The sequence below is a fragment of the Medicago truncatula genome, chromosome 5 (assembly GCF_003473485.1).
Source record: "Medicago truncatula cultivar Jemalong A17 chromosome 5, MtrunA17r5.0-ANR, whole genome shotgun sequence".
NCBI classification, from domain to species: Eukaryota; Viridiplantae; Streptophyta; class Magnoliopsida; order Fabales; family Fabaceae; genus Medicago; species Medicago truncatula.
In genome coordinates this window covers 14,606,380-14,628,867 of record NC_053046.1, presented here as the reverse complement: position 1 = coordinate 14,628,867, position 22,488 = coordinate 14,606,380, and the positions used below count along the sequence as shown (strand labels likewise).

General features: G+C 29.9%; 3 protein-coding genes across 4 annotated transcripts; 2 read left to right on the top strand and 1 right to left on the bottom strand.

Moving 5' to 3' along the window:
- The first annotated feature begins 413 nt into the window (after nt 1–413).
- Nucleotides 414–4,134, top strand: LOC11405864 (DNA-directed RNA polymerase subunit 10-like protein). Its single transcript, XM_003613163.4, has 4 exons — nt 414–526; nt 677–735; nt 3,591–3,685; nt 3,776–4,134. The coding sequence occupies exons 1-4, from the start codon at nt 491–493 to the stop codon at nt 3,799–3,801; spliced, it is 216 nt and encodes a 71-aa protein (XP_003613211.1). The 5' UTR covers nt 414–490; the 3' UTR covers nt 3,802–4,134.
- A 3,424-nt stretch (nt 4,135–7,558) lies between these two features.
- On the top strand, nt 7,559–12,139 carry LOC11406344 (DNA-directed RNA polymerase subunit 10-like protein). Of its 2 annotated transcripts, none has more exons than XM_024784007.2 (4): nt 7,559–7,745; nt 10,833–10,891; nt 11,716–11,810; nt 11,904–12,139. In XM_024784007.2, exons 1-4 carry the CDS (start codon nt 7,635–7,637, stop codon nt 11,927–11,929), a joined length of 291 nt encoding a protein of 96 aa, XP_024639775.1. In that variant the 5' UTR covers nt 7,559–7,634; the 3' UTR covers nt 11,930–12,139. The 2 variants fall into 2 exon arrangements, with proteins under 2 accessions (XP_024639775.1, XP_039690137.1); XM_039834203.1 differs by lacking the exon at nt 7,559–7,745 and adding an exon at nt 10,373–10,705.
- A 1,481-nt stretch (nt 12,140–13,620) lies between these two features.
- LOC11405863 (axial regulator YABBY 4) lies at nt 13,621–15,783 on the bottom strand. The gene is made up of 7 exons (XM_003613161.3): nt 15,612–15,783; nt 15,356–15,490; nt 15,111–15,240; nt 14,956–15,004; nt 14,790–14,865; nt 14,530–14,634; nt 13,621–13,894 (listed from the first exon to the last, which is right to left on the bottom strand). Exons 1-7 carry the CDS (start codon nt 15,690–15,692, stop codon nt 13,817–13,819), a joined length of 654 nt encoding a protein of 217 aa, XP_003613209.1. The 5' UTR covers nt 15,693–15,783; the 3' UTR covers nt 13,621–13,816.
- Nucleotides 15,784–22,488: the final 6,705 nt, after the last annotated feature.

Below are 22,488 nucleotides of genomic sequence, written 5' to 3'. Positions count from 1 at the left end.
ACTTAAAGGAACACTTTGGGACTTTTGAAACTTAAAGGACCACTTTGGGAAAAACGAAAAAACTTAAAGGACCTTTAGATGCATTTGACCTATATTTTAACTAGGAACTTAACCTATAATTATTTTACACATGCATCTAATGATGTGTTGTCACATCAATTAATGAATATGAAAACACGTGAGTTGCCATATTTATTAATTGACGCAACAACATATTTATGTGTGAAATAATTAGACACTAACATAAAATACTAATTAAATTATTTACCATTTTATCCTTTGTTACCAATCAAACAACTTAAAAAAATAGAAAGGCTAGAACTTTAAATTTAGTGGGGTGAGAAAAGCAAATACAAAAAGTGACTATTGTTTTTAAGCCCAACAAGTCATCACCATTAAATATTTAAGCCGAACTCATTTTAATAATTTCAAGCCAAACGCTAAATATTTGAAAGGTTTCTACTGTTGTGCGGCGTGAGCAGAGAGGAAGATGATTATCCCAGTTCGTTGTTTCACCTGCGGAAAGGTTTCTAATCTTTCTAATATTCTCCATTTCATGCACTTTTTGTTGCATTTCATAGATTAAAGTTATAAAGTTTCACAATTTTTAACGATTTTGAAATTTAGGGTTTATGATTATAATTTATGCTAAATTTGATCTGTTTCTTCTAATTAGGTCATTGGAAACAAATGGGATTCTTACCTTGACTTTCTTCAAGCTGATTACACTGAAGGGTTAGTACCCTAATTGCTTTCTCTTCGTATTTCTGTTTCTAGGGTTTTTCATTTTTTTTATGCGAAAATAGCTATGATACTTGCTTTCTGTGAATTTGTTCGTCAAATACCTATATCTGTTTGGATATACAGCTTAATTAAGTGCTTATAGCATAAGGATTTGTCATATAAGTGCTTATGTATAAGTTGTTTCTATAGTAAAAGAAATAATACAGTTGACCTGTTTCTATATAAGCTATAAACTGTTTTCATAAGTTATCCCGTAGAGTTTATGGAGATAAATTGAAAACAGCTTATAGAAGTAATTTTCATAGACTATCCCAAATAATCTTACGGGTGCTTGTGCTAGTAGTTAATCTCAAACAGGCCAGGTTGTTAGTTTCACAAGTTCTTTTTACGGGGCATTATTTTGTACTAAATATGTCCCTGGTATTCATTCTTTGGATATGAACATAATTTTGTATCCAATTTCCTTATGAAGTAGCTTGATTAGTTTCCTCTTTTCAATGTTGTTGTATGAACACATAACCAGTTGATGTATACCTTAAGAGAAATGATATTTGTACAGCCATTTTGGGACAACTCTCTATCTCTCTTGTTTTTCTCCCTAAAGAAGAGGGAAGAAGAAGGTTGTCCCAAAATAGTTGTACAAATATCATTACTCATACCTTAAAATTGCATTTGTGTAATAGATGTTCTGAATTCTAGAAAATTGCACTTTGTGTGTTTATGTTTTGTCTGTTTTGAAATAGTTGGCCATTGCTGTTAAATATTGAAGTTGTAACCCATTGGTCGTAAGTCATAAATATAATAGCTGGCTACTATATGGATTACTTGAGTGGTGGAGTTCACACTCATTACTACCTTTTCATATCATTAACTCCACCACGATAACAAAAAAACATTGTCTGGCCGTAGAAGAAAACTTGGTGTAGACTACTAGGCTCTGTTAATTGTAGCAGTTTTAAGATTAAATAATGGCCAGAAATTAAGAATTTGTTTGCATTTGACATGAATTTTTAAAAAATGATCATAGTTTAAGATCAAAATGAAATCAGTGTGTTTTAGTTTTTAGAAATCACTAGTCTTGTTTAATTTCTGTTCTAAAATCCAACAATTGGCATCACAGCTTAAGTTTAGCTTGTAAGGTACGATTGAAGGTGCTTTACAAGCTAAATTGAAGCTCTGATACCAATTGTTAGATTTTAGAACAGGAATTGAACAACTTATGATTTTTAAAAAGTGACCATAGTTTAAGATCAAAATGAAATCAGTGTGTTTCAGTTTTTAGAAATCACAAGTCTTGTTTAATTTCTGTTCTAAAATCCAGCAATTGGTATCACAGCTCCAGTTTAGCTTGTATGGAACGATTGAAGGTGCCTTACAAGCTTAACCGAAGTTCTGATACCACTTGATGAAAATTAGAACAGAAATTGAACAACTTATGATTTCTAAAAACTGAAAAACATTAATTTCATTCCTTCTAACAACCTTTAAATACAGGAAATTCATAATCAGAAATCAATCAAATAAAACTGCCTATAAATTTCTAACAGCCCAATATAAATTTGTAATCTCCCATAATTCCTATAATTAAATCATCAACAGTCATAACTATAGGAATACTACAATAATAAAGTGGAACAACTTTCACTAAAACTGCCAGTTCATTTATCTGAATAGATTTTTTTTATGCTGAAATAATTATGATACTTGGAAACTTTTATGTGGTTTCTGTTTGTTGCTTGTGAAGTTGTTCATTAATGTCTTAAGTGCTTATGGCATAAACGCTTCTCGTATAAGTGATTATGTATAAGCTATTTCTATAACAAAACATAAACAAAGTTAAGCTGTTTTCATATAAGCTAGAATCTGTTTCCACAAACTAACCTGGAGATATGGAAATACGAGAAAAATTATTAACAACATATAGACATGTCATTTTCATAATCTCTCCCAAATAGTTTCACAAGTGCTTATGTCAGTGGATAAGCTCAAATGAGCCAATTCAAACATGCCCTTTAGTTTCACAACTTTTTTTTTTTGGTGCCATTATTTTTTACTAAATTTGTTTCCGGCATACTTTGGCTATGAAAATAAGTCTATTCTGTTTCAATGGTTCTGGTATGAACGCAAAATCAGTTGATTACTTGATGTTTTTCCTTAAAATTGCATTTTGTAATAGATGTCGCAGATTAGCACAGTAACTTGTAAATTATTGTTTATTAACTTATCGAAAGGATGAGAGTAAAACAAATGTGTTTATGTTTGATCTCTTCAGAAGTTATTATTGGCTTATAACTCAGCGGTCTTAAGTTATAGTTGTAATTTGGCTGCTACATACATTATTTGAGTGGTGAAGTTCACTCTCATTATCTTTTCAATCTTTTCTTTAGTTTAATATGGATTTTCATGCATGCAACATGTCTGATTTAGCTGCAAATAAACTTGTTGAAACTTTTAAATGAGCTGATAACCTAGGGTCCTTCCCTAGTTCTCATGTCTAAAAAGCTTCATATTGAAAAACAACTACGAAAAAACTTGTTTGTCAGTATGAAATTTGGATCGAATGCAGGGCTTTCTTTTTGCAGCATTTTTAAGATTAAACAATGGTCATAAATTAAGAGTTTATTTTTATTATGCAAAACCTTTTTAAAAGTTACCATTATATTGTTATACCCGACTTCATCTCTAAAGGAATATAAGGAATCATTGTGTATATACTACAGGGATATTAGGTTAATCATTGTGTATATACTAATTTTCTTGAGAGCATTTTAATGTCATTCTCTTGGCTAATATCAGTTTAAATATTGTAGTATTTATTATTTAACATAATGGTGGATTGATTATAGAGATGCACTGGATGCTTTGGGGTTGGTCCGATATTGCTGCAGGCGTATGCTTATGACCCATGTTGACCTTATCGAGAAGCTACTGAATTACAATAGTAATTTCTGATCTCTATATCATTCTATGTATGTGTGTCAATTTTCTATATCACTGGGTTTGTAATGATCAAACATTCATTTGGTTGCAGCTATGGAAAAGCATGAAGCCAATTAAGGAGTCTTAAGGAACTGCAGACGACCGAAATGTGTCAGTTGCGTGCTAGTCCTGTGGCCACATGTCAATTTTTTTTTTTTTGGGGTCCTTTTCCTTTAAATTGTTCTAGCAAGCAGTTTTAGCTGTGTTTTGGTGTTAATGTATGCTATGATAGACAAAACTGTAGAATGACAGGTTTTTATAAAAACGGGATTATTTGTGAAATGTCAGAATTTATACTAATGCTTAGGAATATTGATACCTTGCATACTCTGCATGTTATGTTTTAACATGCATATAATGTGTGTAGTGATAACTAAGGGATAATCAAATCATTTTGGCCTCTGGTTATGAGACACTGTCATTATTTACAGTTCCAAGTGTTTATATTGTTAGTCATTTTGAGGACCAAATTGATCAGCAAAAAACTGATGTGAAAATTAAACTGATTAACTAAAGATACATTTAAGAGTCAAAATGACCAACAAGGCAACATCCCCAAGTTTCTAATTGATTGATTAGTAATATGTAATAGAGTAACATATATGGTATAATTGATTAAATCTATACACAAATTCAAGCAGAATACTTAAGAGCCACAAACATTTATCCACATACTCTGTATTCACAAAGTGATCAAACATCTTTCTCATTGTTGTATAACAATATTTTATTTTTTATAGAAGAATATTTAATTAATATACAACTGTGATGAATCATACTTAATTATTAGAGGACTATTACTTTTTCCACCCTATGGTATTCTTGCACGCTATATTTTTTTCTTCCGAAAATGCCCTTTGTTTAGATTGTATAATCGTTACTTTTTTTTTATATTATAAATTCCAAACAGAGTAAAAAACTGAAGCCCATCATGTCCAGACTTATGGTTGCCTAGAATTGTTTGAAAAAATTATTTGGAATATATAACCCCGACTTTTCCCTAATTTGGAAAGCGTTGTGAAGAGTTGAAGAAAACTATGTTGGGTGTGGAAGAAGAATCAGAGGGAGAGGAAGGCTCTGACAAAGATGTCCAGTGTAGATTTTGAAGAAGCTGGTCATCTTAAAATCCATCTTGAGCGAGGTCAAGAGATGGAATTGTGCATTATGCTCCTAGAATGTTGCAGCCAAGAAAGAACTTACCTCCTGTATCTTCTTGGGTAGCGTTTTTGTATGATCAACAAAGTGCATCAAGAAAATTTTGAGAAGTGTTTTGTGCAGCAGTATTCTATGATCCACAGGTTTGAACTTTGAAACAAATAAGTTGCGATTAAAAACATCTCATGGTAATGGTCAATAATTAAAAAAAAAAAAAAAAAAAAAAGAGATCTCTATGCTTCTTCTATTAGCGGTTTCATCAGAGGGTTTTTATATTTGTGTTGATTTTGGTGGGTTTGATACCACTTATACTCTTTCTCATATTTAGATTAGATATAGTATACTTTTTTTTTTTTTTTTGAGGGATAGATATAGTATACCTATACTCTCGAATTATTACTAAAAGGTTAATTAAGTTTTTGGTTCCTATAAATATCTGCAGTTTTGTTTTTAGTCCTTATAAAAATAAATCACACTTTTTAGTCCCTACAAAATTTTCTGTTAGTGTTTTTAGTCCCTGTTAAATTAAAATTTGTTTAATTATGCTTAAACTTCTAAATTTTTGAAAGATTTTTTACATACATGTTCATAACATCGTAAGACACTCTTTTATAAAAAAATTTAGTTTTTTAACATGTAATGAATTAAATATGAATTTTTCTAAAAGCCAAATTTTCAAGATTATATTAATGAAAATTTGGACATAATAATAAAATTTTAAGTTACTTTTTTGCGGGAGAACTTTGTATAATATTCTAAGTAAGTATGTGAAAAATATGTTACAAATTTAAAAGTTTAAGCACAATTAAGCAAATTTTAATTTTACAAGGACTAAAAGTATGTGTTGGTCCCTATTAAATTGAAATATGTTTAATTATACTTAAACTTTTATATTTTTAAATGATTTTTAACAGACATGTTAAGAACATTATAATAATCTCTTTTATAAAAAATTAGAATTTTTTAACATGTAATGAATTAAATATAATTTTTTTAAAACGCCAAAAATTTAAGATAAAACTAACGAAAATTTGGACCTAAAAATAAAATTTTGAGCTAATTTATTATGGCGGAACCTTTTATAATGTTTTAAACAAGTGTGTAAAAAATCATTAAAAAATTTAAAATTTTAAGCATAATTAAACAAATTTTAATTTAACAGGGATTAAAAACACTAACGGAAAATTTTGTAAGGACTAAAAAATGTGATTTATTTTTATAGGAACTAAAAACAAAACTGCAGATATTTATAGGGACCAAAAACTTAATTAACCCTTACTAAAAATATTCATTTCTGTTGAAAAAATTAAAGAAAAAACAGTTTATTCAAGTCAGATCATATGTAAATAGAACAATTTACTCACTAGTATCTCATTCTTGATAGGGTTCTATGTAAACAGTTTTAGGTTGCCATTAATTATTATCCTTTAACAATCCTCAGACACCTAAGTTTATTCTTAGAATGTACTCACTTATTAGGGGGGAAAAATAGAGTACACACACTAATTTCATAAAACTACTATTTGACTTTTACAAAAATACATTTTACCTTCAGTAAAAGTGAAATTGAAGTTTTACGAAAAGTTTTAGGAAAGTTGCAAACAATTGATAAATTTAATTTTTATAGAATTTCATAAAAAAAAGTGTTATAGAAGGTAATATAGTATGTAAATCTCATATTGAATCAAATTTGAGCTCAAGTATAGTTAATGAATTTTACATTTTTAATAACGACGAATCGTCATATTCTAGATCAGATCACTAGGATCCTATTCGTCTAGAAATTAGAGGTTAACACAAATAAAATATAAAATTAAGTTACACCATAATACCATTTTTATAGATTAATTTCTAAAATATTTCAAAAAAAATTACATGACATGATTTGGATTGATACATGCGTAATTTGTTTTTACTTTAAAAAGGTTATACATTTTCTAGACACTATTATAAACAAAAATCAACTTATTCATTGAGTAAATGATGAATGTGGTTATAATATAGACCACATGCATCACTTATTCAATAAACCTAACAACTTATAAGTGAAATATATGACCGAATGATGTATGTAAAAAGTAACAAATTAAATTATCTTCATGTATAATTTATCTTCACAAGGAGGAACATCACATATATAAGAAAATAACACTAATTTCATAATTTATAAACAAAAATCAACTTATTCATTGTGAAGATATAATTTATTTTCGAAGATAAATTATGTAAAAAGAAAATAACACTAATTTCATGAAGATTTTTGCTTATAATTATGACCGAATGATGTATGTAAAAAGTGTATACAAATTAAAGACTTTTTTTTTCATCAGTACAGCTAAAGAAAACGTGAGGTGAAAGAAATTTAAAAAAGGAAAAATAGTATTGGTGGAAATTTGAAAAACCGTGACGGTGAGAGAATCAATTGTTGTAAAATTTACGCATAATATTATCTCAAAATATTAATTGCATATAATATAAGAATCACTAAAGGTTAATGAGAATAAACAATATATTGATTAATAAACTTATTTGTCCTTTCATTAAAAAAAAAAAAAACTTATTTGTCCTTAGTATTGTTGTATAATTTGACATCGACACAACTCTATCATTATTGTCCTTAACAACAACTCATATAAAACCTGCAAATTAATAAATTTATCTGCATCATAAACATAAATATTTAGATACAAGAGACACTTCTTCGAAAATAAATTATATACAAGGTTACAGAACAACTTGAGTTTATCTTATAATCAATGAGATGTAAAAAAACATTAGTTGACGGTGTGCCTTTTCTCTTTTGGTGCGTGTGGATATTTTCTGTCGTGATAGAGTCCTGCCCAAACCCTCAATATATGCACCTAATGGTAAGTAACATATTTCGATTTCAACCACTAAAAAGACGGAAGTTTAACATTTTCATTTAAAGCAATGTTCCTCCTTGTGTTGAAAAAGTCGTTTATTTCCCTTTTTTAGAATGATCCAAACCACGAAAAACCAAATAATATTAAGAGCCAAACAAACAATTTTAGATTAGCCCCCTAACCCATCAAATTGAGTGAGTTGAACCAATAAATTGCCCTAAGATGTCACTAGAAACCTAACCAACTTGAATTTAGAGGCAAGATTCTACCATAAAAATCACATTTAAAAAATAAGTGATCAATGTCTTCATTCAAAACACAATTTACTAAACAATTTTGATTATTTAGAGCAATAATTAGCCGCCTATGCAAATTATCCTTTGTTGGAACACGGTTAAGAAGCAAACACCAAACAAAAATATTAACTTTTAGTGGAACCGTTTTTAACCACAAAACATGATTGTTATTCTGATAGGTGTTGTCTTCAACTTCAGTCAAGTTGTTATAAGCATTGTCGACTGTATAACATTGGGAGGAATGTAACTTCCAAACCCATCAGTCCCACACCTCAACCTGCAAAACAACTTAAGTTAATCGCTCAACAAACTCCTCCACCAACTCCTCCTTCTAAGCAAACAATCTCCTTCACCACTTTCACGCCTCACCGTTCACTCCCCAACCTAAAGCATTCATATCAAGTACAATTGTCATTTTGTTTCCTGCTAAGTCATAAAAAGCCTATTATATCTAACATTAAAAGGAATTTCATTGAGCCATGAATCTCTCTAGAACAGGGTAGAAGACCCATCATCCACCTAATGATAACATTAAAAGTAATATTTTACTAACTTCGTAATTATAAAATTTAATACTATTTTTTATGGAAAAATTTAATACTTCTAACACCATAGAGCATCTTCAATGAGGTAAACTAAAGTGGTTAAATTATGTTGATTTTTGCAGGATCAAATTACTATGTAGGATTTAACCAATCTATAACTGATCTAAATAATTTTTACTTTAATGATGGTTATTTATAAAGAACTAAAACTTGACTGTACATATTTATATTTTATTATTTGTAATTAAGATACATAAAAATATTAATTATTAAAGTTGTAGAAAAATTATTTTAATAAACTTTACCTAAACAAATTATATATAATAATAAATATATAAATTATATAACTAAAAGTTATACAAAGCGCACAACAATAATCCATAAAAATGACATTTTTAATGGTATAATTATAGAAGATTGAAAGAAAACAAAAGAATAAAATTATAGAAGGTGAAATTGTCTGTAAAAAAAAAGTTTTTTTTTTGACAAAAAAATTTCGTACTACAATATTTATCGGAAGAGAAAATTGTTCATATTAGTTTTTATTAAGGAATACATCCATTGTTTTCTTAATGATATAGTCATTGGCTATATAAAAAAACAATGATATAAAATAATAATAATAGTAATATTTAATGCTTAAGATTTTTTTTTATTAATGATTTCATGCTTGAGATTTTTTTTTAGGTTGGTTCTACAGTTGTTGTGCACTAACTTTTAGTTCACCCAATGTCATGCCATGCTTATTCCAATTTAAGTTTTATATAATTCTCATCATCTATAAAAAAAATTGGGCGTCATCGCGCACTAAGGTTGCTCTTAGTCAAAAGTCTATATAAATATGAAATAGTAAAGTTTATTACAACTACTTTCTTGACCAATATCTTTAGGAATATTTTTGATATGAAAAAATTAATAAGAAATAATTTTTTATAAAATAATAATCTTTAATTTATCTTTATCTATAAGTAAAAAGTATAATATCACTGTTTTTATCTCAACCAATATTTTTATATAAAATATTAAAAAAAAAAAATTCTATAAATTAACACTGTTTAATTTATCTTTTCACTTTTTTGTTTCTTTTTATTTATTTATTTTCATCTTGTTGAGTTAGCTTCATGTCCAATTATATTTTTCCCTTTATTTGAACCAATAAAAAATAAATTAAAGTTAAAAAAAACATGATTCTAAGATTTGCACGTAATAAATGGAAATATATGTAATTATCAACATTCTCAAATTTGTATAAATAAGTACACATCACTAGTCTATCATATCATAACAAGTTAATTACATCTTTGATTTTATTTGTCGAACAAGTTAAGTTGAAATGGAAGCTTCTTTGAAGATGGTGTTGAAGATGGTTGTAATGCTTTTTGCTGTTGGGAGCACAATGTTGCTCCCCATCTCCTCCTGCAAAGGCTACAAATCCTTAACTTTTTCAATAATAGATGTGAGCTTGAGAATGGTCTATTATATGAATAAATGAGAAACTATAATTTCATCTTCTATATTGTAGTTTTCATATTTGGTTGAACTTTTACCACGAGTATTATTTGTATGTTTAGGAAGAAAAAAAATTATGTTTGCAAATACTCACCTACATAGACTCAAACTCACACACAAAATCAACTAGGGATTTACTTCCTCTCAAAGTAAATCTACCAATAATCGATCATCTTCTTACACCGTATAAATTATAAGTTTTTGTAATTTATATCCTAAACTGGGTGTTTACAAAACGGTATACTCCAACCACTTGCACTAAATTCTGGTGGTAAAATTTATTTTTTAAATATGTAATATATTTAGCATCTAATTAGCAAAATAAATGGATTAACGTGGTCCAATTTGATCGTGAGTGGGATTGTGTGTATTGGTTGTTCCTAATAAGAAGCTCTTAAAGGCATAATAATAGGCAAAATAAAACCAAGGTGTATTTAAAAGATCATGGTTAGGACTAACTAAACATCACGTGGTCAAAACTCTATGAAGTGTGGTTTTGTAAAATCAAAAAGTTTCTGATATATAATAAAAGCATTAATGAAACCATGAAATCACTAAACCTTAATCCCAGAGAAAGATGATTATCCCTGTTCGCTGTTTCACCTGTGGAAAGGTTTCTACTCTTCCTTGCCCTTTTTGCTTCACCTCACATACTATACTATAGTGTTATAAAGTTTGGACCTTTTAAAATTTAGGGTTTATGATTAATTGATGCTAAATTCGTTTTGGTTTCTAATTAGGTCGTTGGAGACAAATGGGATACATATCTTGAACTTCTGCAAAGTGGTTACACTGAAGGGTCAGTACCCTTATCCCTCTCTTTTGCTATTTGTGTTTCTAGGGTTTTTCCTCTTTTGATTAATCAAAGTATATTTATTATTTATCTATCTGAGTATGGTGTTGTAGTGAATGAAAATTTGAATGGTTTTTTTTTTACCTGTTTATCATTCTTCTCAATAGCCTTTTCTTGCTGCTTGGAAAGTGGAAACTTTTTTTGTGGTTTCTGTTAGGCCCTATTTCGTTAAACAACTTAATTATTAGGCGTTTATAGCATAAGTGCTTATGTATAAGTCAATATATTATACTGTTTTCGTAAGTTATCCCTATGAGTTTATGGAGATAATTAAGTTGAAAAGAGCTTATACAACTCTTCAAATAGTTTCACATCTCACAAGTGTTTATGTCAGTAGGTAAGCTCAAATAAGTCAATCCAAATAGGTCTTTAGTTTCACAATTTGTTTTGGGTGCCATTATTTTGTAGTAATTGGTCTCCGGAATGCTTTGGCTATGACCATAATTTTGTATTCAATTTCGTCTTGTAGTAGCATGATTATATTTGTTTCAATGTTGATGTTTTCCTTAAAATTGCACTTTTGTGTAGTATATGACTATATGTTGTGGATGAGCACGGTAACTTGAAGCAGTTTTAAGATTAAACAATGATCATAATTTATGAATTTGTTTGCTTTTGGCTTAACTTTTTAAGAAGTGATTATATATAATAATGATATAGTCGTGTATATACTAGATTTCTCAACAGCATTTCAGTGTTTATCTCATGGCAAATTTTAGTTTAAAGTTTATAACACTGTAGTACAAAGTAATGAGGTGGATGGATTGCAGAGATGCACTGGATTCTTTAGGGCTGGTTCGATATTGCTGCAGGCGCATGCTTATGACCCATGTTGAACTTATTGATAAGCTACTGAATTACAATCGTAATTTCTGAACCCTATACTTTTCTTTGCGATTGTGTGTCAATTTTATGATATCATTGGGTTTGTAATGATCGTACATTCATTTGGTTGCAGCTCTGGAAAAGCACGGTGCCAACTAAGGGTTCTAAGGAACTAAAGACGACCAAGATGTGTCAGTTGCGTCACAAGTCCTGTGGCCATATGTCAATGGTTTTTTTGGTCCTTTTCCTTCATTAAATTGTGTTATAACAAGCAGTTTTAGTTTTAGTTTCTGTTCTGGATCAATTATGGTGTAAGGTGCAACTTATGTTAATAACTTTTTAGTTTAGTTTGTGTGATGCAAAGCTGTGTCAAAGGGCAATGTCCCTAAAAAAAAACTATAATTGACTTAAAAAAATTCTTGGTACTCCTATTTTTCTTCATTCATGATTTTAAGTCTCTCGTATTAAGATTTGGGCTTCTATTTTTGTTTGATTACATTATTTTGATTCTTCTGTTAAATTCGACGTCCAACTTATGACACTATAAAACAGAAAGTATTGACGTAGCACTGGTAGGTCACTCTTATTTGGGATCCACAAGATGAAGTAAAATGTAATAGATTATTAATTCTATTTGATTAAATCTACATAAATTCAAGCATAATACATTAGAATCACAAACAGACAATTATCCACATATATATTGTAATCACATCCCTAGAGCTCACTTTCAACGTACACATAATAAAGAAAGAATAGTGATCAAATATTTTTCACTAATGATTGATTGATTACCAAATGAGGCACAATGCCTTTTTAAAAGAGTAAAATTGACTTAAAGTAAGACTAATACTTAAAATAAGCTAATACTTTAAGAGAGTTCAACAAAAAGTCTTTTTTTTTTTTGACAAGACAAAAAGTCATTTGTTGTCTTGGAGGATTTTATTCTTCCTCATTCTTTTTGATACTATATATAGATACAACTCAATGCAATATATATTTTTTAAGGTAATTATGCCTATCAAATCTACTATCTGTAAATGAATCTTGCTTTAATTTTTTTTTTTTTTTATAACTCATGAAATATTTAATTATGGTAAAGAATTGTGCAGTAGCTCTTGCTGGTACGGGTACCTATATTTTGGCATGTATTCCAAAAGGTGAACAAACTTTGTGTCGTGGAAGAAAACTTTGAACCAACCACCAATGTGATGTGCTGTTATTTTTTATATGAAATTTACATTTAAAAAATATTCATCATAGCCAACGACTAAAGAAATTTTTAAAAAAACTATTCAGAATATTCCAGTGAACTCAAACTATTATAATATTTTTTAAATGTTTAAAAACATATATGTTCTTTTAAAAAAATCTTTCTATTTTTACTATTTATTCATGTGTAATTTGCTAAAAATAAATAAATTAAATATAGCCCCACACATTTTTGATTGTTTAGTAAGTATGTTATTGATGCGAAGTAATCATCAACTTATCCTTTTTAAAAAAGTATTTATCAATTTTATTTATGATTAAAATATGAGGGAATACTTGACGGACCACTAATGAAGTCTCCTCTCTCAATTACATTTTTTCCAAACCACAAGACTTGAAACCAAAATTTGTTTAAGAGATATATGGCCTTCACTTATAACAACCCTGGACGGTCTCTTAATTTTTTTTTTCTAGTCAAAATGATTGTAGAGGTTTGGCTTATATTTAATTTCTTATTATAGTTTTTCTTTTTTTTGTAATTATAATTTCTTATTATAGTTTAAGACATGAGAACTTGGTAAACATTTCTTTGACCCTGAATACTACTAATTCATGGAGTTGATAACAGATAAAAGGTGTCAGATAAAATAGTCAATTATTAAACAAACTCTAAAGTGTCACAAATTGTTATCTCTAGATTGAACCTACTTAATTCATGTTTCATTACCAAGACAAGAGCATCTCTTTTTTTCAGAAGGAAAATGACTTCATTAGATGCATGCAGCTTTCTTCCTTGTCATATATGCAGAAGAGTGAGCTTTCTTATTCATTCATTCACTCAAATGGTGTCCTTTCCAAGATGGAATTTCTTGGTACCTTTCTTCCACGGAATCCTTGTTCTTCTTCATTCACCTGAAAAGTGATATTGATGCAGTCATTAAAATTGTCAAGTACTGCTAGATTACAAAAACAGGTAGGGTTTTCTATGGAAATTACATGTCATGAAAGTGACTTGCTAGACATAACAAGATTATTTTGTGTCATTTTATATTAGTATTATCCTGTTGTACGTATTTATTTATTTATTGAAGTGTCATATTGCTACTTTAGCCTCTCTTATTCAAATGTACTCTTGTTGACTCATTGCTTCTAGTACATAATACATAAAATTTTTTGACTAATTTTGACTTATATTTAAAACTATATATATATATTAGTTTATAATTCTTGGTAATTTTTGACAGTCAATAATATAATATAATGTATTTAGAATCTGCAAGAAGTTTCTAGTTTGGTGGATCAATGTCATGGTGAATGGAAACCAACAACATGAGGGTATAAAGTCTTTACCATTGAATGCATGGACTATACCTTTACTATTCACCATGTGATATAAAGAAAGGGACAAGTACCACTATAAATGCACACAGTGCCAAACCTAAAGAATCTCCTACTTATAGCAAGTTTTAATAAGCTAAAATAATTCTTAAATGTGAATTATAAGAAAACAACTTAGATAATTAATCTTCAAATAATTATGTTTTTACCTCTGCTTCATTGGGGTCCACTTGGGAGTCAAGATCCACAAATTGATCTGTCTGGCTACAGCTCTCTTCATCTCCTTTGCACTGAGTTGGGGGGCAATTAGCCCACTGAAAATATATATAAAAAAAAAATCCAAGATTATGAATAATTCACCAATCTTATAAAATTTCCTATAGTTTTAAATGAGTGGAACTAATAGCTAGTTAGTTTTGAACATGGTTCTGCAATATATAATCATGTGATTTTGAAAATTAGACCTTACATTTTTTGCAGCTGTACTAAAAGCTTCCTTGTGAGCCATATCAGGGTTTTTAGCCTTTAGCCTTTTAATCTCTTCTCTGCATTAAAATTATACTCAAAATATTAGAATTAAAAAATTTACAAGTTTATGATAAGTGTAACTTTTGTTAATGTGACATATTAATTACTTGATGAAGCGGTTATAAGCTGATGGTGTTCTTTGTCTCTTCTCTGGTGCTGCATAGAACAATGATTCATTCATCAAATAAATAATTTTTTTTTATTGTATATACTATATACTAAACTTGCTTCAAACTCAATAAGTTATCTTCTTGTTACATACGTTTGTTGACAACATTGCTGATTGGAATTACATCATCTTCCTCACAATCAGAATAAGTCATCATGGATGCACTAGTATTACTGTTCAAAGTCTTGTTTGCATCTTCATCTGGACTACTACTTTCTTTTTGCTGCATAGTGAAAATATTCACAAATAGTTTTTTAAGTTAATATCTAGTATATAATACAAATACCTAACTATAAGAAAATAAACAAAGTATTGGAAATGTGACTTTAACTTATGACCTCAAGATGAGTAAGAGATGCTAAAAGGTGGAAAGGGACAAAAGAAGCTTTCATCATGTTAACAGATAAGAGACTTGTGCAGTGACCACATCTTACTGTCACCACCATTGTCAAACTGCTGCATGGAACACTTACCTGCATCACACAATTGAAATGAAAACAGTTAAAAAACAAAAGAAGAAAATGAAAACAAAAAATAGGTATTGAAAGTAAATATCATGAACTTAAGAAGTGCAATTAGAAAACTCATGGTTACCATTAAAATGGTATTGCAGAATCCACATTGTACATAGCATATTTGTTCCGGAAGATCAAAAAGATGGTTTAGTGTTGACATGAGTGTGTTAATGTGTAGCTAGGTGAGTCGGTGTTGGTGTGAAGAGAAAAGGAAGAGAAATAAGGGATATAAGATATGAAGATGTAATGTAACTCTTTTGACACAATGAAGCATTTATAGTTGAAGTTGAACACTCATAATCAATCATCTTCTCACTTTAATGATTTTTGAGATAATGCTGATTTTCATTCCCGGAAACCACTCCAACATTGCTAAGGATGTACGTGGTTTGTTTGTATTTTTTATTTTTGAGGTCTACTAATCCTACAAAACCGGCTTGTAAGGTGACGACTACCCATATCCACAGGTGACGATTGTCCACCGCTTATAAACTCATTTTTAGACTTTATCTTATCCAATGTGCACTCTTAATACACACTCCTCACACCGACAACAGGACGTCTGAAGCGTAACTCGGGTGATTTGGTAGCGGTGACCTAATAATAAGTGGCCTGGTGAATTTTGGATAGACTCCGATGCCATATTAGAATTTGGGATACTATAAACATGTTTTTCAAGCCTTAGCTCATTCACGGACGAACCCAAGAATAAATTGTTAGTGAGGCTAAAATTTTTGGCAAAGTAAATTATACTAAAAATAACAAACACTTATGTATTAGTAGTAAGTAACAATTAAATTTACAAAGAAAATAGTCTATCACCCATTTGATGAAAATGAGCTAAAATAACACCTTCATCTATAAAAGTTACAATACGATCATTTAACTATTAACCATTCATTCTCTCAAAAAAAAAAAAAACTATTAATCATTCATGTTTTTAGATAGTTACACTCTTAACATATTTCATAACTCATAAAACACGGTCAACACTTGCAGTTGCCACTGGAAAAACCAAAGCTAATTTCATAAGATTATACACCACATCAAATGCAGTGCACTTGTTTATTTTTACAAACTTTGCACAAAGGTCTGAAAGTCCTTTCAACTTTGTAAAATTGAGGCCACCTCGAACATTTCTAACATAATTCTGAAACTAATGGTGCACCACCACTTCCAGCACGTCCATAAAATCATTTTGATAAAGCTCAATCATTCTTAATAAATTGTACATATCAAAAGTTATAAATAATGATACTTGACTCAAGCATACAACACATTGTAAAAATTCAATACTCTCTTCATTAAATCTAGCGTTGAACTCCTACTATTGTAAAAGTTTAATATTTTTTAAAATAAATTTGAGTTGGACTAGTGTTGCTATAGTCAGACCATACCATAACGTAGGTCCTCCCATAAGCTCATTCAAATTAGGGCTCTTAACAAATTTAGGAGTAAAATTACAATCACACCCTTGAGAAGAGAGTTTATGTTAATTTCACCTATTTGGTTGAATGTTATTATTATAATAACTGGCAAACTTCTCCATTGGTTGCAGTGGCTCAAAGTTCTATGGTACTTCGCAGAATGAGTTAAAGTACTTGTTTGTTTCATGTGTTGTTTTCTCTTTTATTGACACTTATAACTCTCCAAGCCTTTTCTCTGTCCTAGAAGAAAATGAAAGTGCAGAAATTTTTTCTATAATAGAAAGAGGTGTAAGTTTCCACAAGGGCACGTAGGAGAAGGTAAAGAAGCATCTTATTAGGATTTGTCTTTCATGAAAGACAGCAAAACAAATTGACCAATGAAAAAAAGGATCCTCCCCACTTTCTGTGCTCTCTTTAGGCATGTGTCACTTCTCATCTATTTTTGCTTCACATTTGAGTTATAGGATTCTGCATTAACCATGTATTATCCATATCATTCAAAACCTATTTCTGTTGTTTCCTTAACTCTCTCCCATGTGATTGCCCATGAGTTAGATTTTGGAGGGTCAATAATATTCATTCAACAAAATATGAAAACCAAGAGCAAAAGTTCTTTGATTATATATGATTTATGAAAATATATTTTGTGAATCAGCCGATCCTTTTATTGATAGTTTTTTTTTTTATATATATTAAGAATTCCGTACACATGAATAGAAGGCAAGCCGACAACAAACTGCGCTGCTAGGCAGAGTTAAAAATGTCTTTTATATTTCTTGTGTTTTAAAGAGTTACTGATCAATTCAATTGTTTTTAGAAAAAGTGCAAGCAACGCTCTATCTTTTATGGAATAAACCATCAATTTGATCCCTATATTATCACACTTTTGTCAACTTAATCCACAAACTATAAAAATATATTAAATAATCCCTAAATTATTATTAATCCTTCAAATTAGTCCCTAGTTTCCTTGAGAAATAAAAGAGAATGATAATTCAAGCGAAGGAATTAGTCCATCATTTCCTTGTGTTATAAGATTGACAAAGAGGTTTAGCTTCTAACATATCTTAAAGTGGATTAGATTTTGTTGCATGAGGTCATTGAATTAAAGGGGGGTGGGGTTTATAATATGAAAATTGCCCTTGCTTCTTTAATGCAAACAACTAACATTTGCAATCTTATTCCTATAAACCTAGGGCCTACTTTATAGGGTGACTAGGACTAAGTTTTTCTCTCACAAAGAACCACATTTGTGAAACTTCTTTACGTGTTATGATAAATAGCTATGTCCCACAAACAAAATGAACGAAAGTTGTGAGGTAGGTAGGAATCAAAAACCGTGAATATACCTCTCTTATTGCTGCATTATTATTTTTAAGTCAATTTTTGTAGCCTATTATAAAGATAAAGATGTTATTGGCTTCTTGCAATTATAATCTCATTTATTTGTAAGCTCCCTCTCCATTGTTTATTTTGGACTTTTCTGTTTTGAAAATTTTGTCACAGCCCTAAAAGATTGTGTGTTTGTTCCCTTGTGCATTAATTATAACCACTCCTACTTTAGAGCTTATTTATAACTCGTTAGAGGAGTTTTGGAAATCACTTTCATGGAAATTGCAAAATCACATAATGATACAATTCTTATGAAAATTATTGGGCTCTGATTTTCCTGAAAAAACAGCAATATTAGGGTGAATATGATATTTGTCAAAATCAAAGTGATTTCCTCTTTATTTGAATAAGCTTATATAAGGTCATGATTATCATGAAATATATTGTGTATATATCACAACTCACAAGAGTTAGCCACATTTTCAAACAAGAAAACAATTGTGTTGATCACATAGTCAATAATGTATTCTCTCTATCTAATTTTACTTGGTGAGATTCGCTATCTCGTTGTATTAAACAATTCGTAAATGAGGTAGTCAATTCTGGAGATAAATAAAAAAAGAAATCTTTATCGGTTCTACCTCCTTTTTTTACAAAGAGAATGAACCTTTTTATCCAAATAATACCTATGGATACATAAGAAACCTATGGAATCGGTTCAATCGCAACTTGAAATATGTAATTCAAAAGTAGAAAGAAAAAATAAATTATCTTAATCATAGACCTATAAGAAAATACACGATCAAAGGAGAATTTATTTCTTAATCGTCAGAATCTTCTTTGTTTTAGATTTCGTTCATATGTTTTTATTTTTGCTTGCTTTTGTTATGACGCACTCTTTTTCTCTTCACCAATGTTTTATCTCACTGGATTTTCTAAAGTTTTTGGGAGGCAATTGTATTGGCACATCTTTGATTTTTGGGTTTTTGTCTAGTATCCCAAGAACTATTTTTCTTTTGTTTATTTTAATATACTTAACATTTCCCATTTAAAAATGTGACTTATATTATATTTTTGTTTAGAGGATATTGCTTATATTTATAAGCACTTTTTCTGCAAAGAAATCTTATATTTAGTAAAAAGGAGAATGTTTTTATATTATCTTTGAGAATCAAAGGGAAATATAAGAAGCTTTTTCGCAGATACATGGTAGCATCATTCTATCCAAAGATAGCAAATTTTGCTCATGCTCTAAAAGAAATAAAATTTGTCTTCTTTCAATATATATTACCATATATACACCTCAATTCCAATCTGTTATTTCACAATAGGAATGCCTTGGTGTCTTTGACTCACTGAAACTTTTGCTATGTACATGAACCTGAGAAAACTATAAAGTGCAAAGGTATGCACCGATTTCATGGCATGAATTACTAAAATGAGAAAGAGTAAATTGAGTTAGCTTTTAAGGCACATATCAGAATTGAATAGACTATCTCATAATTGTGAGATGTAGTAGTTCAACCTCATGGAAAGTGACTAAAAATATTTGAAAGTTTTTTGAAGTTTGAACTAAAATTGGTGAGTCAAATTTCAGATCATTAAACCTTGTAGAGTGACACATTGAGGTGTCACTGTTGTCAATTCAAAATGAATCAAAAGTTTCCAACTACTCAGTTGTCAATGCATGCACCTTACTTTGTCAGATGCATACTATTTGGATTGGATTATAAAGATAAAATTAAAGAGGTTGTATACTATTTGGCCTCAATTAGATTTAGTTAAATTGCAGTGTCCATTCAAAAAAATTAATGTTAAGTTGTGATGTAATGGAGTTGACAAAAAGGTTGTTGGTTTTGTTTATTCCTTCTAATTCATGTTTTTGTTTGCATGTGTTTCTTTTTCAATAACAAAAAATTTATACTATTAAAACCAGCATTTTATACAAACACAAGCAAAATCACAAACTTAAATAATTTATATTATTAAACTTCACTATCTATTTTTTAAATTGTTAAACCCAATCAATTTTAATGGTGACGTAGTGAACTGTAATAAAAAAAAAAAAAAAAAAAAGGTGAGATGGTTAATATAGCCGAATAACATTCGTTCAATGACCAAGTTTCTAATTCAAACCTAGATCACAACTAGTACTAGTAAATAATTAGGTTATGAAAACTACTTCTAGTCATGTTTTGTTGTGGTAAATGTTATGGTCATTTTGATGGTTCGGTGGCCGGATGATCCAATGTAATCTCAACCACACATCTTAATCTATCGCATGTGGTCAATGACGTTGATTGTCGATGAACGGTTGAGATCAATGTATGATGAAAAACATGAGAAAGATGGTACGAGACGATTTGTTTCACATTTTGAGAGAGATGTTTTACTTTTTAGAGGAGGGAGGGAGGGAGGGAGGGAGGGAGAGGGAGAGGGAGAGGGAGAGGGAGAGAGAGATGTTTTACTATACTCATAGTCGTGTCTAAGATTTTTTGGGCCTTAAGCAATTATTTTTGAAAAAACTTAATATTATATAAAGTATCACCATTCGTATTAGTCTCTTGTGTTTTCAACTTGTGATATCGTTAATCAAAATTTTATAACAAACAGTTATAACATTTCACTTGTAAGGCACATTGAGGCGTTTGACTGTTACAGATTCGTACGAATCGTAACCGTCGAGCGAGAATCGTAGGCATGTTTGGGAGACGTTCTCCATTCGATTTGAATGGGGCCCGAAGTGCTATTAACACCCTCCTGCGGGGAGAGATGTGTTAGGAGTAATTGAACGAAATGCGGAATTGGCCTTGTTTTGGTTTGGGCCTATGTAAATGAGCCTTAATCTACTGCTCGGTCCAGAACAAATTCCATCTCAAATTAGGAGACACTTAGGTGTCATGAAGTTTATAGAGTCATACATTACTTCAATTTCAAGCAATGACATGGTGAGGGTGATTTGTTACCACATGTTGGATGATACACCTAGTTAGACGAGAGATTTTTTGAGAAAGAAGAGTTACACTTGATTACATTTAGTTAATTCCCTTTCCTAATTTTATAGTTTGGTTTATTTTCTTTCCTAAATTTAAGATTCTGTTATTTTCTTTTCTTTAGATTATGCAAGTTGTTGTGCCAAGAGTAATGATATATGATGTAAGGGGAACCAATTCTGATATGTCGAATAATAACAAGTTTTCACTTTCTTCCTTCAAAAAAAAAAAAAAAACAAGGTTTCACTTTCTTCCCTAATTTCTCATCTATTTCCTCTATAGGAGTTTACACTCACTTAAAGAGTGCCATTTTCTTCATCTATTTTCTCTCTAGGAGTTAGCACTCACTCGAAGAGTGCCTTTTTCTTCACTCTAAAATAATTAAGGTGTATCATTGGACTACACAGTTCAGTTACTAAGAGTATAAAGAACCCACCAACAACTCCATTTGACGAGTTAACAACCCGCTATTATCTAGGGTGTTAGAACAACAATATGTAACAAAAGATAAAAGACATGGTAAAGCAAAAAAAAAAAAACATGATCTTTGGTAACAAAAGTTTGTTCAATTACGCCACATCTTCAACCGTAAAGCAATTGTAGTTCCAACTTATTGGCAGTGAATTAATTAGAGTTTATAGTGTTACAACTTATGAAGCATATATACGTTTAAATGGTCATCAAATTGTATCTAATATGTACTGATGCGTAGAGATGCTTTGATACACCATCCATAAGTATCGAAGAAGTGTCGGAATTTTTTTAATTAAAAAAATAAAATAAAAAATTCTGATACGTCGCTGACACTGTGATACCTCGTCGACACACCTCTCACGCCTTAGATACATCTCATGACGATTCAATTTTAAGTTTTTGATATGTCGCCGACACGCTCCGATACGCCGTTGACACACCTTCCACACGCCTCAGGTACATCTCATGATTGTTCAATTTTCAATTTTTCCCTCTTTAATTACTATTCTCCAACTTTAATTACCTCCTCTCTCTAATTTAATTGATGCATGTAAATTTGGATGCACCCATTTACAAGTTCTAATGTAAACTTATTTTTTTAAACTTCTTAACATGTGCGAATTTTCACATGATATAAAAACCCTTAATTTATTAGCATTTTTCAAGATTTGTTTATTTTCAAGAATGTGTCGTGTCTTCTGAGTTTGGTTTATGTAAGATCTTGATTCAC

Coding starts and splice junctions, on each gene's coding strand:
- LOC11405864 (XM_003613163.4), top strand. CDS start 491: ATGATTATCCCAGTTCGTTGTTTCACCTGCGGAAAG. Junction 736..3,590: donor CAAGCTGATTACACTGAAGG/GTTAGTACCCTA, acceptor GATTGATTATAG/AGATGCACTGGATGCTTTGG. Junction 3,686..3,775: donor GAAGCTACTGAATTACAATA/GTAATTTCTGAT, acceptor ATTTGGTTGCAG/CTATGGAAAAGCATGAAGCC.
- LOC11406344 (XM_024784007.2), top strand. CDS start 7,635: ATGAGATGTAAAAAAACATTAGTTGACGGTGTGCCTTTTCTCTTTTGG. Junction 7,746..10,832: donor CTCAATATATGCACCTAATG/GTAAGTAACATA, acceptor GTTTCTAATTAG/GTCGTTGGAGACAAATGGGA. Junction 11,811..11,903: donor TAAGCTACTGAATTACAATC/GTAATTTCTGAA, acceptor ATTTGGTTGCAG/CTCTGGAAAAGCACGGTGCC.
- LOC11405863 (XM_003613161.3), bottom strand. CDS start 15,692: ATGTCAACACTAAACCATCTTTTTGATCTTCCGGAACAAATATGCTAT. Junction 15,491..15,611: donor TCTGCAATACCATTTTAATG/GTAACCATGAGT, acceptor TGTGTGATGCAG/GTAAGTGTTCCATGCAGCAG. Junction 14,635..14,789: donor TTAGTACAGCTGCAAAAAAT/GTAAGGTCTAAT, acceptor ATATATTTTCAG/TGGGCTAATTGCCCCCCAAC.